The sequence below is a fragment of the Fukomys damarensis genome, unplaced genomic scaffold (genome assembly GCF_012274545.1).
Source record: "Fukomys damarensis isolate Sample0158 unplaced genomic scaffold, DMR_v1.0_HiC HiC_scaffold_33, whole genome shotgun sequence".
Classification (NCBI taxonomy): domain Eukaryota; kingdom Metazoa; phylum Chordata; class Mammalia; order Rodentia; family Bathyergidae; genus Fukomys; species Fukomys damarensis.
The window spans coordinates 43,494,390-43,514,765 of NW_022900945.1; the positions used below are offsets into that span (position 1 = coordinate 43,494,390).

The window sequence follows — 20,376 nt, forward strand, 5'->3', positions numbered from 1 at the left end:
CCCTGTGCCACAGACTCGGGGGCAGTAGCTGCCCGGGCCCATGTGTGTCAGCGGGCAGAGCACAGCTTCGCAGGGGTGCCCTGTGGTATCATGGACCAGCTCATCGCTCTGCTGGGGCAGAAAGGCCACGCGCTGCTCATTGACTGCAGGTCAGGGGTTCCCCTTGTACCCTCACATCTCGTGATCAGGAGCTCCGGGGCAAAAAAAAAAAAAAAAAAAAAAAAAAAAAAAGATAGGGTCCTTCTAATTTGCTAATTTGCCCAGGCTGGGCTGGAACTTCTGCACCTCCTGCCTCAGCCTCTCAGACTGCTAGGATTTCAGATGTGCTGTACCACTCCCAGTTTAAGGTTAGACTGTGAAGAGGATAATGAAAATGTGTATTGGCTGGGAGGGAATTACAGGTGAAGTCAGTGGCTTTTAGGAAGCCTTAATGGTGGGAAGAAATAAGCCTGGTGCAGACAGCAATGAGGGGATAGTCATTTGGCTAATAGCTATATTTTCAGAAAAAGAGATATTTTATGACTTCCTTCTGAGAATGTGGGTTGAGTGCCCAGAACAACTAAAGTAAGAAGTAACCTGGTTCTCATTCCCTCTGTTCCCAATCCAGGTTCCCTAGGCACTGCAGGCCGTGTCTGTAGCAAGACATCTAAAGGAACAGATGGTTGTGAAATTATGTGCTGCGGCCGAGGGTATGACACAACTCGAGTCACTCGTGTCACCCAGTGTGAGTGCAAATTCCACTGGTGCTGTGCTGTGCGGTGCAAGGAGTGCAGAAACACAGTGGATGTTCACACTTGCAAGGCCCCCAAGAAGGCAGAGTGGCTGGACCAGACCTGAAGACATAGATACCTCACTCATCCCTCTACTTCAAGCCTCGCAACTCAAAAGCACAAGAACCTTGCATGCACACCTTCCTCCACCCTCAACCCTGGGCTGCTACAGCTTCTATTTAAAGACTTGGAGAGTAATCCAGAGGGACCATGGTGTCCCAGCTGGTTCCTTAGCCCTGGGAAGGAGTTGATAGGGAATATAAGAAACAGTGGCTCGCTGGCTTCCCCTCTGTAGATTTGAAGGGAGAGTAGAAGAGGTGTAGGGGGTCTTCAGAGTGATCTGAGTTGCACTAAAGTACCAGTTTTCAAGGTCAAGGCTCATTTTTTCCTTTCTTTGCACTGGTTTCCTAATACTTCTTTGGTGTGCAAGAGAAAGGATCCCTAGAGACCTTTTAATCCTGCCCTGGCTGAGGATAGATAGGGCAGAGATGAAACCACATGCCCTTCCCAGGAGAGACTCTGAGAAGATATTCTGGTACCCAAAAGATAAGGATAACACTGTATCATGGAGAGAATGAATGCTAGACACAAGTTCAGCAGTTTATAAACTGTTGCGTTTTAGAGGGGGAAAATCATGTAACATACAAACATACATTCTCTCTTTTCTACATATACCAGATAGCACTGCCTCTTTTGCTTATTTGCTGCCTGCTCAAACGGGTGGCGTACAGTGGGTTCCCATGCCTAACAGTCTCCATACTAGGAGAGAATAATTTAGTAAGGCTAAGCAGGCCCAAGGATTCCCCCTCCATTATTCTGAAGGTTAGCTGGGTTTGAGAAACACAGTAAAAGATAGTTACTCATGAAAAGTGAGAGAGGTAAGCAGACTTGATCTTAAGGGCCACATGAGGCCAGTGTATACTAGGAATATAGGGATCTCTGGCTTTGGTAATGTTTTGTTTTTTTGTTTGTTTGTTTTTTGAGATAGGGTCATCCTGTGTTGCCCAGACTGGCCTCACACTTGTGATTGTTTTGCCTCAGCTTCCTGAGTAGCTGGCATGATAGGAGTGTGCCACCATGCCCAACTTGGCTTTGACAAGTCTTTAAGAAAGGACTCTAACCTTTGAAACTAGAAGTGGGAGCCAGTGTCTACATAGAGAGAGGTGGGGCTTTGAGCCAAAGTGATGACAACTTAGAAGGTCCTCACATTTACCCAAATCTTTAGTGACTCTCCAAGTCCTGGTGATTATTACTATTCACATGAGGAATAGGGGAAGATTCCTTCTATGCTACTATGTTACCTAACTAGGTGTGAGGCAGTGGAGTCTCTAGAGACAGCAGACTCATTAGTAAACTGGAGGAAAGGACATGTCCCAAAAACCTTGATGTCCTAATTTACATATGCATTTTGACAGTGATTATCTCTTGCCTGTTGATATTTTAAAACAGCAGAGTGATGTAGAAATTTGCAGTTATAACAGACCTGCATTAAAATCACAGCTGTGTCACTTGTCTTTATTTTTAGCATGACAAGCTAAATTTTCCAAGCCTCTACTATCTCGTCTGTAAAACATACCCATCTCGGGTTTTTTTTTTTTGGAACTGGGATCTTTGCTTGGGAGGCAGGTGGTGGCACCACTGAGCTAAATCCTTGGCCTCCCATCTCAGCCTGAATTGTGCTCCAAACTCCAGCCTACTGACACCCTTAACCAAAGCTCCTAACTAGTCAAGCCCATCATAACTTCTGTAGGAATTTCCAATTTAGAACTGTATGATATTGACAACAGGCTTTAGGTTAGGAGATCTACACAAGGAGTTCTAGATATAGGCCCCCCTTTCTTTTCCCAGGTTCCTCTCCAACATCCCTTAGGGTCCTCAAATGTTTGTGGAGCAACTTCACTCGGCACAGGCAGCAGGAGGTTGGAGGAACCACCACTTTGGGTCACAGAGGCAGATTTATTTGGATGATAGGACTAATATTTGTATAACCTGCTGAGACCTGTGTGGGAGAGGATAGGGTGGTTTTTCTTTTGGTGAGGGGATCTGCTCCAATTTCAAATCCATTAACACAAAACATGAGCTAATCAGGGCCCTTGTGGTCTGCGGTGAGGGGATGGCTGTGGAGAAATGGGACTGAGTGAGTCAGGCCAAGGGAATGTCTTCCTTGCAGAGTGGAGTCAACTGGATAACTGATGAGCTATTGGTGGGATTGGGGTGGGGAGAAATAAGAGTGGAGAAGGAAGAGCTTCTGATATCTTAGACTGGGATTAAGAGAAGGAAAGCTTTGGGATAGTGGGGGCGTAAGGGGGTCATGCTCAAGAGTAGTATTGAGTGAATTTACAAATACTTCTTTGTGTACCAGGTTGCTGGCAAGAACCCCCGGTCCCAGCCAGCTCCTGCTCTCCCAAGAACCAGGTTACTATATAAGTGATGGTATAGGCCTCCCTTAGGAGGTCAACCCGAGTTAAATCTACCTGTTCCCCAATATCTTTCATCTGTGGAAGGAAGTGAGTGGACCTCATCCAGCATTTTAAATAGTCTATACATTTTCCTTGCACTTCAAATTTAGCTCATAAAAGCACAAATTTTACAAGTTCCTATAAATGATTAAGAGAAGAACAAACTGTCCAGACTGAGAAGTTTGAAAAATGAGGTAGATAAGCAAGAGAAATGATGTGTTTTTGAGCCTCACTACTGAAGCTGGGTGGCCCCAAGAAGGAAAGATGGTTAAGCAATTAATTTTTCCTCTTAGTCCTTAGCTCGCCTCTGCATTCCGATTGGCTTTAGACAACTGGCATTCATTCTGCACTATACAAACAGAAACTAATTTATTTGGAACAAGAAACAAAACTAAGAACTTTATTTGGTGCAGTCAGGGCTCCTTTTAATTCTGTTGCTACTCTTTCATTCTGCCTCTAAGTGTCCTATCTCCCATCCCTCCTCCATTTGATAGATGTCTGTTTTTCCCCAGCAGCTGTGACTTAGCCTCTCTCTTGTACTCCTTGTTCCTCATTTCTTTTAACTTTTGATATTTAGGTATAAGGCATTGCAGCAAGTGCTATTTGTATACAAAGTCAACTTAAAAGATACTATCTCTATCCTTTAATAATGTAGGATCCTTATTAGAGAAGCTACTACTGAAGTACCTCAGCCATGTGGTACAGCCTGTAGTCAGTTTTTCTTAAGAATGTCAGATATGAAGAACTTTTATTGTGATTAGCTCTGAATAATGGCACTAGTCCATACTCTTACATAGAGAAATGCTAGAAAAGTGAATGAAGGATTTTGGATTAATTAAAATAATCAAATATTGCCTTGTGGGTCTGTTTGCAAAAAGTTTTATGGATCTAACATGAATTCTCAGTGTTTTGCTTCTATTCCCTGCTGCAGTGTTTCTTTTTCTCATATCCCTTTATCAAGAACACCAACCACAAGTCCTTTGCCAAATACTCAGACCCACTCAGAACATGAGTTTTTGCATGGCTTAATAGAAGACAGATAATAAGGATTTTTTTTTCTCCCTTAGCCTTTCTGAAGTTTTCACTTAAATGTTCTCAGTGGTCATAGTGCAGAAGCCCAAGCTTGCTGGGAAGAAGGGAAGATGCCAGGGAGAGCATGTTTCTCATCCCTGGGAGGCACTCAGCCTAGTTCCTGCAGCCAAATTACAGCACCAGAGAACAATGTGATGCATTCCTGGGCAGGTCGGTGGGACCCTGGGCGCCTGGGCCTTGCGGAGAGAGGTGCCAGACACAGAGCTCTCCGTAAGCAATCCTGCAGAGCCGCCCCCTGGGTGCAGAAATGAAATACGGGAGAGCTTCACATTACACAGAGACCTGTAGCTCACACCTGGTTATTGATGGCCTTGGTGAAGGCCTCTGCCCCCACCCTCCACTTGGGAACTGCTTGCTACTACGGGGGTTGGGCATCTTTGAAGAATGTTGGAAAAAAAATGCTTCCTTTTTACTCTTTGCTCACTCTGACAGCCTGAGAACAATCATGAGAACACACAGACACACACATGAGGTGCACCTATGTAGACAGACAGAGCCTCCGGATGCACAAGAGTTGTAGTGGACTCCCAACAATAAAAAAGCAACTAGGTTTCCAACAAGATTTTGATCCTTCAAAAATCATACAACAGGGTCTAGTTCTATCCAAGGAATATTACAAAGTTATGTTATCAACATGCAGGCAAGTGTTTGATTTTCAAACTGGTACACCCCTTGAAAGGGAAGAATACATAAGAGATCAAGGGTGGAAAATTACCACCCAACCAGAGTGGTGGAGGATAAATAACTTCTCAAGACTGGTTCACAATCAAGATAGTGATAGGCATCTTATACACATAGGATGATGGGACAGTTTCCTGTGACTGTATAATTGTTAAGCCTCCTGCTCATGATGTGAACTCTTTCTTTTACTGGGCTAGAAAACAGGATAGCTTTGGATTCTGGAGGCACAGGAAGAGATTTTAAAAGTATCTTTATTGTGGTAAATATATCACAGTTACTGTACTGAAGTAAGATTTCCCAGAAATCTTGTTGAAAACCTGCCCTGACTGACAGATTTCAGGCAACAGTCAGTGGGGTGTCATACATGTAATTCTCACAACTCTATGAGGTAGCGGTTACTCTCATTCTATGAGTGATTCAGGAGATTTGTCCAAGATAACTTGGACAGTGAGTCAGAACTCAAACCAAGGTCTTCTGACTTCAAAGCCTGTGTATTCTTCTCAAAGTCTAAGAATGCCTAGGATTAAGAAACAAATTGCTACAAAATGTTCAAGACAAATAGAAGTTCTAGGACTGCCAGGAGAGTGTATGTGAGAACAATTTACAAAGGAACAGCGTACAATTACCTGAATCTCAGCAAGTCCCCCTTCTGCTACTTTAGCCACTATTACCACCACTATACAGTAATTACAAAGTATTCCACATTTAAACAACTCTGGCTCCTAGTTCTCTGTAGTTCAGATTAACATTAAAATTTTTGTTTTGATATTATCTAATTCTCAGGTGATGCTATATGTGTAGATAGCGTGGAAGTAGTCATGAAAAGTCATGAGAGAAATTTTAAGACTCTTGGCTTTTAAAGTATGCATCAGAATTTCCTTTGAAACTTTATTCTTTTAAAAAATGATGTAGGGCCAGGGATTTAGCTCAGTGGTTCCGCTGCCTGCCTTGCAAGCGCAAGGACCTCAGTTCAATTCCCAGTACCAAAAAAATAAAAAATTAAATTAAATTAAAAATGATATCAATCCCTGGGTTAGGAAAGAACAGGGAATGAAAGTGCTAAGAAACCTTCATCCTATCCCAAGCCAGATACTCATGGCCTACGAAAGATCTGGGACTTCTAGTTGAGATGAGCATTTCATTTACACCAATATAAGGGGCATCTACCCTGCACAGAAACTCTGTGAGATAAGACAGACAACAGATTTTCAATTGATCAAAAACTTTTGCTGCTCACAACTCCGCCCTTCCTCATTCAAAATCTGGACATCTTGTCTATTTAGGTGCAAGACAGTGAGAAAAAGCTCCAAGAGACGGTGAGAGCAAAGGGAAGCCTTCCCTGTCCAACCCTAGGATGCATTCCCTTAAAGATAGCATGAGCTCTGGAATACCCTACCTATCCTACTGGTGCACCTCAACTGTGAAGGCAGAAGGAAAAGTAGCAGGAACACAATGTTCATCAATCATAGACCTGGGAAGCTATAGCTCCCTGACATGGGCCTCTCCTTGAGCTAGGGGAAGAACACCTCAGCAAAACAGTCCACCAGTGGTCAGGATTTTCCCCCCAGCAAACCCTACTTTTTGGTCCATCGATCTTGGCTCTCACTGCTCTCCCTGCTTCCCACCCCCACTGCCTCCGCATGTGGGCTCAGAAGTCATCTTCTAAAGAATTCCATTGCTCACCTCCTGCATAGCAGCACAGCCCCATGAGGCCGCACTCCAGATGGAGGGGATAAAAGTAGAGGTCATGGCTTCTAGCAAAAGGCTTTTTCTTAAACCAACCCTGACTCCTGGAAAAGAGGCAGAGCGGGAGAGGGTAAGGGAGCTGCTGACGAAAGCAGCTTCACAGGTCTTGTGTAAAAAAGAAAGGCAAACGATAACGGCTCTCAGTGGAAATTTCCCTACTCCCATCTTGTGGTCTCACATTTACTTCTTGAAGGTATCTGAATAGAACAGAGATTATCAAACCAAAGGGTTAAACCTTTCCCAGCTGTAGGGACCTATTCAGCAGGTTGCCACACATCCTGAGGTGAAGGCCAATTTCTGATCACATGCCTTGTTTCTCTAGGAATCTAAAGTAAAAGGAAAGGGTACAAAAGGTGAGCTGGAACTCTAAGGAAATTGTAAAGGTCGTCATTAGGCCTTTGTGTACACAAAACAAAGACAAGGAAATGGAGGAAGATCATCATTTCTGGTATCAAGTTTGTAGGGTGACAATACACAAACAACAATCACAAAGAAAAAAAACAGAAACAGAAGTCTTAAAGGAATTAAGCAAATGAGATTACTCAGAGATGGTTTTCTTCAGGTGGTGACTTCACCATGGAGCAGTTGAAGGTTGATGGTATCAGAGGAAGGCATTTTAAATAGAAGGAACTGGTATGTACCAAACCTTAGAAAAAAGAATATGCAAGTAATATGTAATGAATTTCAAGAAAATACACATTCTATAAATTGGGAAATGCAGAGAAATTACAATGCTGAAATTGAAGCTTAAATAATGTGAGGTAACTATGCACCTAGAGTGTCAAATGGTTCAGAGTCCCCTACAGAGCCACACAGGATCCTGATCTATCTTAGTAAACACCAGGGAGCCTAAGGGTGAGTTCATTTGATACAGACAGAGGGACCAAAAGAGGGACATATTGTAAGGGCCCACAAAATGCTATGTAGCATTAAGTATATATCCTTATCATTCGAAATTCTGAGCTAGGTAGAAATATTAAATATTCTATCTAGAATATAATGAATTAATGTAGACTTCTGAGTTCAGAACCTGGTATCAATCAAGCCAAACTCAAGAAATTAAAATGCAAAAATACATTTTAAAATGCACAGTAAGAAATTAAAACATACATTTATTTTCCTCAGTCCTAAAGTTAAAACTCAATTAGTACTCCCAATATTCCATTTGTTACACTGGATTTTTGTGGCTAGCAAATTTATCATATCTGAGGCTATGGTGAGTAGAGGGGAGTTTCAAAAGAGCTTTATAGACTACAAAATTGTTTCTCTAATAAATGAGGAGATAGTTCTAGTCTACTATAGGGCACTGGAGCAGCAGCCAAAGATGGGAGACAAATTCTCATTTTATGATCTCTAATTCAATGTCTGGTTTCTTGAATTTGCTGGAGGTAGAAAAAGCTTTTTCCCAGGCTTCCATCATACTTTTTAACAAACTTTTCCAACCCTGTCCTTACACAGAAGTTTCCTGGTACCACTTTCAGAAATAGAAATACACGGATTATGGGTCTGACCTAGCATGACACTGAGTATATATATTTTTGTGTGCACTGAATAAGCTGAAAGGTAAGCAGTATCCTAGGTTTAGGCTTTACTTAACTGGCATGATTTGGTACTGAAGGGAGGCAGCTACTTAACAGTGATAGCATTTGTTATTATCATCTTAGTTTCCCCCCTTTCCCCTGGCAGTTTATAAAAGGTGATTTCTGAAACCCTTCACAAAAGAAAAGCTCAAGGTTTTACATTCAACTATGACACCACTATGAATGTTTCAGGTTGCACTATAATTTCCCTATGTAACATAAACCCAAGGAATCTGACATAAGCTGATTGCTCATGCTGGTTATTTTATTTACATTTCTGAATGGAAGGGATTTCAATACTCATAAAATATCTAACTGACTTATTATTTTTCATCCATTCTCCCAGAGCAGATATTATAAAATAGGCCTACAGACTGAAGTCTCAACTTGTATGACTGGTTAAGCAACCAGGGAAAAGTTATTGCTCAAAAAACAATTTTTAAAAAATTAATATGGAATTCGAGGCAACACGAGAAATATGAAGGCCAGGGATTTAGCTCAGTGGCACCATGCCTGCCTCTCAAGTGCAAGGTCCTGAGTTTGATCCCCAGTACCACACACACACAAAAAAACCCCAAAAATCCAGAAATATGATTACTGTTGATATCACCTGAAAGGTAAGTTAAAAAAAAAAGTGAAAAAATGCTAAGTAACTATGTTCCTTATCTTCATTGAAATCCTATGGGAGTAGGATTTGTTTCCTCATATGTTCTCGAAGTGCTAGAGTTTACTTAAGTCTGTGGATACCTAATGATAATGGGACACAGTCACCAGTATAAACAGGAACACTGCTGAATGGATGAAAGTGATTACCACCAGAAATATGAGTGTGCCTCTTTGCTAACACGCTACAGATTTGTTAACATGCTCCTGAATTGAAGGATGTGATCGTGCATTTGACTCAGTACCTGGTGGTTTATCTTCTGTCAACCTACTCAAAGAATAACTTCTGTTTATTCTAATAGTTTGGGAAAGCTCAGATGGATTGCTAGAGAAGTAATGGTTACCAGAAAATACCAAAGCTTGATCCTCAGTCTTCTATCTCCAAGTCATTGTTCAAATTGTCCCATTTTTTTCTTCAAGTACAGTCCTGATTTAAATCAGTAAATTCTTCAACCTTCTAGAACAGTGGTGGCAAACCTATAGCACGCATGCTGCAATGGGCTGCTTGTATCATTGAAAGCTCTGAAAGGCCCATCATCACTGCTCTAGAACATTTGGCCCACTCTTCTACTGCCTATACCTCAATCATTTTTCCATATTCATTGATTACATATCTAATTTGTTTAAATCCTCAAGGACAAGTTCTATGTCTATTTTAAAATATGCTTCCCAAGGTCTTCACCCCAGTGATCATATTACTTGACTGAGACATCCCAGTAAAGATGGAAAATACTTTTCAGTTACGTAGAAAGAAACAATTTGAGTGGCTACTCCCATAAAGAGGTAGAATTGCCAAGAATGCAGAATTAAGACTTTTTTTTTTTGGTAGTGGGGATAGAATGTGGGTCCTTGTACTTGCGAGGAAGGCAGCAGAACCACTGAGCTAAATCCCCAGCCCGAGAATGCAGAATTAATGGGCAAAACTCAGCTTAGCAGAGTAGGCAAAGGAAGCTTAGTTTTTTAAAAATTAATTTTATTGGTACATTTAAGATATATAATATAATGAAAATCATCATTGGAAATTTGCACCTTCACATAATCCATCTTGGTTATTTTTTTCCCCATTCCCCCTGCCCTCCCTTCAATCCCTCTACCCCTCCCTATCTATAAAGACTTTGTTTCCATTTTTTCTTCTTCTCATTTTAATTCCACTCCCCTCTTTTTTTCTCCTACCCCTCCCACTTCCCCTTCCCCTTTGCACCTTTTCTTCCTATTTCACATTACCTATTACACCTTTTAGTCCTTATTTACACTTTCAGTTTCTCACACTAGAGAAACCATTTGGGTTTTTGTTGTTGTTGTTGTTGTTGTTGTTGTTTTTTGGTACTGGGGATTGAACTCAGGTCTTTGCACTTGCAAGGCAGGTGGTGGAAGCACTGAGGTAAATCCCCAGCCCTGGAGAAACCATTTGGTATTCACATGTGTCTTATTTATTTCACTTAAGAGTATCGCCTCAAGGTGCTTCCATTTAGCTATAAATGTCTCTAGTTTTTCATTCTTTATGGCTGAGTAGTACTCTGTTTTATTTTAAAAACCACGTTAGTCTTTTTTTTTTCACCTTAGTCTTTTAATTAACATGATATAGGCCTGTTTTCAGAATCAGTGACTGCAGGATGCAGCTCTGACATTAACAAGTGAGCTCTGGGAAATTCAGAGTGGCTGCCCCCCCAACTGAGTTTTAGCTCTTACTATTCCATTCTGCACAATGACATCAAACTATTTCATTTTTAAGATCAGGATGGCCTTTTGTCCTTAGCAATGTCATTATTAAGAATAAGAGGATATAAAAGGAAAATGTATGAGCACAGACACTTCTGTTTTATGACAGTTACTATGTAAATGTGAGATATTTCCTAGATAAGTTTTCAGTTGAGGAGCTCTTTTTTTAAAAATAAATTTTAAATCATTCACATAAACATAACGGATATCACTGTTTCCAAAAACATGAACTTTGGCAACTCAGTATAAAGATGAAATTCTTCCATGTTACATATTTGAAAAAGAACAAAATAAACACATTTCCTTCTATATGTACTTATTTGTCTTAAAAGAACCCTAACCAAATAAATTCTGAGAGAAAGAGCCTGCTATGAGTCTAGATTGACTTTTTGGGTTACTTTATGAAAGGCACTTGAAGTAACTCACCAGTCACTTCCAACTGCATGGATATGAATGGACAAGTTAATGTACTGTGGCAGTAGCCTTGAATTTATACTAATACATTTAAAACCCCTATCACTAGGCTATGTGCTACTTGGAACGTGGATTGTATTTTATATTTCATAAAGGTACCCAATAAATATTTGTTATTGAACAAAAGAATAAAAAAATAAGTACATTAGTAGTAATATCTTAATTCAATTAATTCAAAACTCAAAGACCTATAGTGTATTACAATCATTAGCATATTATATCATACTATATAATAAATTACTATATTTTCAAATGCTGAGGCTCTTTAAAAACCTAAATTTTGATAACAAAGTAAGATAAGCCTACTGTCCTTCCATTTAATAAAGTGACACTAAAAGACTCTGAACTGCATGTGCTAGTAGTTTTTATTTTGTTGTATATTTTAAAGGTGGTATAACAATAGCTAAAAGACTAAAAGCAAATTAAGAAGAAAAATCTTCATAGCCAGGACTTAGCTGAATTAGAATCTCCTGGCTATCAGTACGAATTAAGCCCCTAAAGAGATCAGACTCAAGAAAATAAAAAAATCCTACTGAATTCTATCAGAGGGAAAGGTTTCAACTTTGAATACCCCAGCAACCAGGGATGAATTATGTATAAGATTAGTACAGTGCCTTCATCTATACCCCAGCCAGAGAACATTTTTCTATCTCACTATGATTGAAGAAAAAAAAAAGCAATGTGTTTGCCTGCCAAGAACAGCTGTGGCTGTCCTCTAGATAGGAGTCTAAAACTGAGGAATTAAAATTTTATCGTGAAGCTGTTGCTACCTGGGAGTAAAAGCTTGAACTTCGGTTTCAAAAAGAAATTAGACCATAGCATATTAAATAGATAGGAACAATAGCTGACAAGTCCCTAACAGAGTGTGAGAATATGTTCCTTTCTTAAACATTCCTCCAAACCATTTGTGTGTGTGTGTGTGTGTGTGTGTGTGTGTGTGTGTGTGTGATATTGGCTACAAGCAAGGGTTCTCAAAGAGGGAATACTGCCCTTCTCTACACTTTTGAATACTATATACATGTTTCCTTTTTAGAATGCTTGAAATTATAGCTGGGTGTGGTGGCACATGCCTATAATCCCAACACTCAGATCACTGTGAGTTCAAGTCCAACCTGGGCTACATAGTGAGTTCCAGGTCAGTCTCAACTACACAGTGAGACCCTGTCTCAAAAAAACAAAAAAAAAAGAATGCTTGAAATTACAAGATGAGGTCAGAAGCTTATGTGGTACAAATTCTCTAAATATAAATTCTCTTAATTTTCTTCAGCATCACCTGAAGCCCAAATACTTCTTTTCTTTAAACTGGCTGTTATCAAGATGGACCTAAGCCAATCTTAATGTTATTAGAAAGGAAGATAATTTCTTCCCCTCAAATTCAGTTAAGATACCATTAAAATCCAACCTTTTAACGGGTGTGGTGGGGCATGCCTGTAATCCCAGCACTTGGGAGGCTGAGGCAGGAGGATCGCTGAGAGTTCGAGACCAGCCTGGGCTACATAGTGACTTCCAGGTCAGACTCAACTACATAGTGAGACCCTGTCTCAAAAAAAAAAAAAAAAAAAAAATCCAATCTTTTGAGACCTCATCAGCATTAAGAAACACAAGAAAGTTTCTCACCTATAGATACAACTACAAGAAATGTAACTGCTACTAAAAATCTCACCTTTAGCAAAAATTAAAATTAAAATACCAACAAATTATGATATTTAGAACCAAAAGTTTATTTTGTTAACTAAACTCTCCCCTATAACTCTTCACAAATTTTTAGATATTGAGAGAAGACTGATGTTGAAACATAGATATTTTTTTGTTTTGAGACAGGGTTTTACTATAGAGTCCAGGCTGGCCTTGAACTCGCGGTAATCCTCCTGCCTCAGTCTTCCAAGTGCTGGGATTACAGGCATGCACCACCACACCAGGCAAGATATGCTTTAATATTTTACATTAAAACATTTTTTTACTATTTCAGAGTCAGTGAAATTCCCTCTGAACAGTTACAAACCAGGGCCTACTGTTTTCTGCAGTCTCACCATGCAAGTTAGGCAATAGAGACACTAAAGTTATATGACTTTGTTACATAAATAATGAAACAGCGTTCTTTCTTAAGTGGCTAATTAGTGAAAAGAGAAATGTAACTGGAGTGAAGCAGTCAAGACTGAAAAGCAAATGTGCATTCTTTATATGAAAATTCAACCAACAGACCCAGATACAGTGAAGAGTTCCTTGGAGCCGGGGATTTAGCTCAGTGGTTCCACACCTGTCTTACAAGTAAGTGTGCAAGGTACTGAGTTCCATTCCCAGTACTGAAACAACAACAACAAAAGTTCCTTGGTCTGCGTTTATTTGTCTATGAGGTCTTTGCCTTTGCAGTAAGCATATCTCCAACCTAAATACCCTTTTGATTTTTTCTAGCAATCCATATCAGCTTTTTCACTCAAAAGTCTTCTCCAAATTCAACTTTTTTTGTGGGGGCTGGTACTGGGGACTGACCCAGGGCTTTCATACTGAGCTACATCCCCAACCCCTTTACAATTTTTTTTTTTTTTTTTTTTTTTTTTTTTTTTTTTTTTTGGTACCAGGGATCGAACTCAGGTCCTCGCACTTGCGAGGCAGTCATCAGAACCACTGAGCTAAATCCCCAGCCCTTTATAATTTTCTCAGACAGGGTCTCACTAAGCCACTACATTGCCCAGGGTGGGGTTAAACCCGTATCCCTCCTGCTTCAGCTTTCCACAGCAGCAGGATTACAGGCATACGCTACCACATCTGGCTCAAATCAGCTCTGACAGGAGAACAGTACTATAGCAAAGCCCCTTGACTATCACCACTCAGTCATTATATATCCCCTCAGCATTACTCTATCTAGTTTGAAATTTATTTACTTGTTTTGATGTAGATTGTGAAGTAATATATTACTGAAATAAAAATATATATCACAACTATAGCCTATCTTGTCTATTATGTAATTTTAGGCATATCGCTTAGCTTTGATGACTCAAACTTTCTATCTATATCATGGGAAGATTATAATCTCTCATTTAATAAGAACAAATGATGTTAAGTATAAGCTTTAAAAAAAGGACAAGAACTAAAGTCCAAGTTACTCTTAGTTTAGATTCTTAGTATTTAAGTAGTCTTACTAAATTATAGTTCTTTTGAGCATTAGAAATATTTCCCTATATTAGAAGATTGCAGGAAGTTCATGGCCATCCTGGACTACATAGTAAGACCCTATCTAACTAAACAAAACAAAACACAAGAAAGAAATCTGATTGATCAGGGAAGGGTACAAAACTCCAAAAATAGCTAACTATTCCTCACAATTTTGTTTCTTTTATATCTCATTATTTGTTTTATTCAGAGAACTATGCTTCTTATTTAGGTGTTTTCTAAAACAAAGATCAGTAGGTTTACTAACAAATTCTAATAATAACAGTGTAATGGGTTTAGAATGAATGATCTTCATCAATACCTAAGTATAGTTCTTCTAAAAACTGCTTGCTAAGTAGTCCATGTGCCCTAAGTACCTATGATTTAGCAATAAATGTATTAGTAGCAGTTAGAGACAAGATGTCATAAACATTGGCAGCGAGACTTGGTTTGAGGGAGAAAAATTATTAAATATATTGCTAAACAAATTCAAGGAGAGCTCTTATGAACTTCATAGTTGACAGGCAAATGTTAATAGGAAGAAAGAGTGCTTTCCACAAACTTCGACTTAAGCTCTGAGGAAAGGATATAGACTTACATTAAAAAGCACATTATCCTAACTTTTATTCTTTTCCCCCCTCCTGTGAAAAGAAGAGTTCAGTACCTACAACATTTGAAAAAAAAAAAGTGTCAGGAATTTCTCAGACAAATTTCTCAGACTGGATTTTTGTTTTTTGAAGAGAAATAATGAAGATGAGGCATGAGAATACTCTCAGACACAGAAAATATCTTTTCTCTTGATATAAATATCCAAATTAATAAATAAAATAAAAATTGGAAATGCCAGATTGCCAAAACAGACTTTTTAAAGGCACTAATGATGAAACAAAAATGTAAACATTAAAAAATTTTGACCTGTCTCACAACAGGCTCATTTGATTATCTGTTATAGTCTCTGGGAAATACCTCCAATGTATTATTGTGGAAATAGTGCAGAATAGAACAATACGTACTTTACAGGAATATAAGCTTTGTTACAATTCAAAATGTTTTAAAACTTTACCAGTCTTTATGAAATAAAAATATCTCACAGCTTTGAAAATAATCCATCTTCAAACAAAGTAAAGAAACTTAAACTTGTCAGTTTAATTTCTAAATGTGGCCCTATGCATCAGGGAAAAGAAGTATGCAACTATTACAGGTTTTTAGCATTAATGAAGTCATATGGAAAATATTTTTTTAAAAATCTTTCACCTATGGACAATTTTCATGTTATTATTATAGTGAAAAGCTAAAAACCTTCAAAAATAATCATATATTTTCTACTATTATACATCAACAATAGTTATAATGTCTATCAATTCTCCTAGTTCTTAAGATGATCTTTGCCCTGGGAAAAAAATAATAAAAATAATGGACAAAACTTTCCAAAAGTTGTGCTTGGTATTCAATAAAAGACACTTGGCATCTATATTTGCTTATTATTTTAAAATTTAATTTCAGGAGAAAAATTTTAATTATTTTTATGAAGGGCCTGAAGAAACCCCAGTGAGACATTCTGTGGAGAGGTCCTTTGTTAGTGTAACATCTGACCTTCTATATCTGGAAATCATGCAACTTGGCTAATGTAGTTCTTAAAGAATTAATCAAGCAGATTGTAAGGCCCTAGCTACAGTGAAGCCAGCCAATTATGAGTTGCTCAGAAATTCATCACTGGCATGTCCAACCACATTTTCCCACATAAAGATTAGTAGAAATATGTGGAAGCAAGGCCTGTTCCTACCACAGCACAGATACAATATGTATTTAGTAAAACCAACAAAGTTTTGCCTAGTAAAACAGATAGTTTATTTGGAAATCTTTTTTATTCCTGACTTTACCCTAATATCTTTTTCTGCCAATGGTAAAGATTGCCTAGTTAAAATCTAAGTAGAGACTTTTACATTCAAACACACCTCTCAATTCAAAGCACTAAAGTCATATGCCGCCTGAACTCATCAGTAAGTTAGTAAAATCCCCAAAGACCATCTTTTAAATCTTTACTTTTGTGATAACACCCTTCCAAGCCTTACTTAGAAGAAAGCTTTCTCTGCAAGAGCAGTGAAAGGGGCCAGAAGAGATGAAGACTGGTTCTCTAAGGAGAGGGCCGTTCTGCTCTTAAATAAAGACGCTCCTTTCAGATAAGCAGAATCAGATTCCAGTTCAGTTGGTTTGCTGGCTACCCTTACTTTGAACTCTCATATTTAACCCAGCAGGCTTCAAAGCAGGTGAGAAAATAACCTACCACTTAAAAGCAATTTTTTCGTTTTCAGGAATTCTGGCCTTGGAGAGTATCAGCTCTGATATCAGCACATTCCACATCTCTAGGGATTTATGCAACTTTTCATTGCTCTATGTCTAACGTCAAACCAGATTTTCATCTCAGCCAGGAGAAAAATCAGGGGAAAAAAATCCTAATTTGGTAAATATGAAATCTTATTCCATATAGCCTTATACTATGCAAAATAAGAGATATTATAACCACTAACCGTTCTAATTGATTCCTTTCCATTTATCTAAATCTTGATATACAGTGAGAATTATTAAAAATGATTAATCCCCAGTGCCTGGCATCATAAAAAAGCAATTTTTATAACAAATATATTTTAAGAAATTCAAATTGAATTTGCTCCAGTATGAAAGCTAATATAAAAAAGATATTAGTCTAGGTGTGGTGGCACATGCCTGGAATCCCAGCACTTGGGAGGCTGAGCCAAGAGGATCGAAGTGAGTGTGAAGCTAGTCTAGGCTACACAGTGAGGTCAAGGCCAGCCAGAACTACATATTGAGACCATGTCTCAACATACAAAAAGTAAAAAACAAAAATACCAAAAAGATATTAGATGAGGAAGAGACAGAGGTAACAATGAAGAAATTTAGGAAATTTTCTTAAATGACTCTGCCTTACTAAATAGAAGAACAAGTATGTTTCATCAGTTCCTACTTTATTTCGTCATCAGATATCTGACCTAATTGAAAATCCTAACATAGGTAGCTTGCAACTTATCAACAGCGTTGCCTGTGGCAGGAATTTGAAATATTTTTCCTCTTTTGTGGTTAACATATACATAATGTACTAAACGTATTGTACTAATAGTATGATACTGATATCATCAATTAAATGATACTCAACTACCATTTATGCTTCAGTTTTTATGGGAAAATGCATTTTGAGCTGTTAGGACTTATGTCCTTTATAGCTTGCTTTTTGGTGATAAGGGAGACAATGAGAGGGAAGAACAGCTAACACCTACTTTTTACTGTGGGTAGACACACTTCTAAATGCTCGATATATTTTAACTCATTTAACCTTCACCCAGACCTATGTGGCAGCACTATTCTCATTTTATAATTAAGGGTAGTGATAATGAAATAACTTACCTGAAGTTGCACACCCAGTAAGTGTCAGGGGGACTTAAAGCTAAACAGTCTGGCACCAGAGTCCTACCCATAACCACCCTGCAATTCTGCCCCTTCTCCATTTGGATGAAGTAGCACTATTCAGATGTTCTGTATTCCGCAGACTGGAGAAAGAATAGAGCAAGGATTCTCAAGCTCTAAATGTGTGCATAGGATAACCTGGGGATCTTGTTAAAATGCAGATTCCGATTCAGGAGGTCTGTGGTAGTGCCCGAGGTTCTGGATATTTTAACAGCTCCTGGGTGAGAGTTGGGCCCCTGGGATATAAACCACACCTTATGAAGTAGTGTAGAAGTAGAATCTGAACTCTAATTCCTTTGCTGTTTGTCTCTCAAGGCATTCATAGGTTGTATTTAGAAGCTGGAGACTGCCCACACTGTAATCATTTTCCATTAACTCTTAAATGGGACCTGCCTTTGAAACTGCTGCATGCCAGGTACTAGTTTGATTATACTATCAGTAAATATTTATCTTTTAGAAATTTTAAATGTACATGTAAAAGCCACGAGGATAAAATATAGCTGTAAAAGTTCACTGTCAGTGACATTTAAAATTTTATGTACAAAAACAAAAACTTAAGTGAGTAAATGCTTGTTTATTGTACATCAACTAGAATCACAGTATATCAATAACTTTTAGCCTTTTTTTTAGTCTTAAAAAGAAGCTTCCACTTTAAAATATGTAATTCTTCATTCTCAGGCTCTGCTAGAAGAGTGCTAAGGAACTTATACGATGTAATCTTAAAGGCTCGTCTGTTGCCATTAGTGACCTCTTAGCCAAAGGCAGTCACTGTAAACGAACATTGATGGATAGAGCATACAGTGAGTACACTCCACATTAATTTTAGCCAGTACATCATGGAAATACACTACTAACTGTTGCTACATATCTATTCCAGATTTTAGATCTCTCTCCTTGCTCAATTTTCTTCCTTCCCACTCCATTGCCTGAGAGAAATCCACAAACCATTTCTCCCATTTCTTGCCTGTATTTTAAAAATACAGTTGCACATTCTCCCCCAGCTGTTAAAATTGATGGGCTTCCCATTCTAGTCCATTTTTTTCCCATGCAGGATCACACAGTAAGATCATTTCAATTTGAGATACATTCACTCCCCAATCAGCACCCTTGCAAACAACAGAGTTACAGTATAATCAATCATTAAGCTTCCTTTTTACATGAAAAGGAAATAGAATAGTCAGTTTCCAACCCAAATATCTATACTCCCCGAACAACAGTGGAAAGTCATTCTTCTTGATGCTTGACCCAGAATCAAATGAATACTCAGACTCCTAGGCCTACAGCCAGTGGCAACTGCACATATTGTACAGTTGACCTTCTGGGAAAATGGGAAACCAGTGCTCTAACCATGGTGCCAGAATAAAGCCAACTAATCTGTAAGGCACAAAACAAAATATTCTTAAGGCAGGAAAGAAATTGTGAGGAAAATAGGGAATTAGAATGGAGGCATACGAAGAAAAATATATATTGCCAAGCAAAGACTAGTTTTTCTAGAGTTCTCAGGGCTTTCATATTTAGAAACAAAATGAATTATTTTCTTTTGGAGTTTTAACTGCTTATCATCCAGTAAAATTATAAAGATGTAAAAGAAAGATGAATTTTTTTTATGAGGCTTAGAGACTTAAAGGGAATTCTCTTTGGTAATTTTACCTTGAGCCAATGACATTATGAACAGCGATGGCAAACCCTCCTAAATATCAGTCCTCAAGTACTTCCTAGGTCAGGAAATGGGAAAGCAGTTCAAAATTAAAGGATAAAAATAAGAATAAAGGCCTACACATGGCTCTATACCCAAGATGGAGGAAGGTCAAAAGAAGGTACAAACACTGTAACTGGGAAAACCTTTTAATATAAAACATACCTGGGGCCATCTTACCTACTTATTCTCTATCCTAGTTGTACTCTTTAATATAAAGTTCAGCAAATCCTCAGATAACAAAATCATTTAAATGGAAAAATCAAAAGGCTTGGTTACAAAATATGGAAATTTTTCAAGTGCCAAAGAAGATACACTAAAGGCAAAAAAGAATTGGATTATTCTAGTAATGGATGCTGTCTATCACCAAAGGTGATCTACAAACAACTTTATAACGTTATAGCACTGTATTCTTTAAACTTTTAAGCAAGAGAAGTATAGCTCAAATCACCAGAAACTTACGTTTGCATATTTATGGCAGTGGCTTTACAAACAATTATCTTCTACTGCTCATCTGAGTTAGCACAAACAGGTCAGAGATGGTTTCTTGTGTGCTTTACAAATACTCTATACAAGTCCTTGAGATCATACTTACAGCTTTAGCAAAAACACCCATGATTTCAGGAAATTGGTGCGTGAGAAGGGCTATCATTGCTGTGGAAGAACATAGTCCTGCTGTAAAATGGATGAAAAAAGGAAGTTCCTTCTTTGGATATACAGAAACATGATGAAAGGCTGCAAGGGACAAAAAGCAGGAGTGAATTTTATTTTACAATATAGTTTAAACTGGTTTTAATATTTTCAGATTAAATCTATCTTAAAAACTGAAAAGGAAAATTTTTTTAAGACCAAGAAGTCTCTGATCA

The 20,376-nt window shown here is 38.4% G+C and overlaps 2 protein-coding genes across 9 annotated transcripts in view; one reads left to right on the forward strand and one right to left on the reverse strand.

Annotated features, from left to right (window-relative positions):
* The window catches only part of Wnt2b (Wnt family member 2B), a 14,405-nt gene extending 12,627 nt beyond the window's left edge, over positions 1–1,778 (forward strand). For all 3 annotated transcript variants that reach the window (XM_010631289.1, XM_010631288.3, XM_010631287.1), the window contains exon 5: positions 608–1,778. In XM_010631289.1, the coding sequence (XP_010629591.1) occupies positions 608–837 (230 nt within the window). In that variant the 3' untranslated portion in view covers positions 838–1,778. The remainder of the gene's footprint in view (positions 1–607) is intronic.
* The window catches only part of St7l (suppression of tumorigenicity 7 like), a 91,984-nt gene that overhangs the window by 3,354 nt on the left and 68,254 nt on the right, over positions 1–20,376 (reverse strand). The window contains exons 14-15 of one of the 6 annotated variants that reach the window (XM_010631291.3): positions 20,106–20,245; positions 6,843–7,074 (exon numbers count right to left, since the gene is read on the reverse strand). In XM_010631291.3, coding sequence (XP_010629593.1) covers positions 7,003–7,074; positions 20,106–20,245 — 212 coding nt within the window. In that variant the 3' untranslated portion in view covers positions 6,843–7,002. Of the gene's footprint in view, positions 1–6,842; positions 7,075–7,137; positions 7,395–17,244; positions 18,051–20,105; positions 20,246–20,376 lie in introns of those variants that run through there. The other 5 variants (XM_010631293.3, XM_010631294.3, XM_033758290.1 and 2 more) reach the window with 5 other exon arrangements.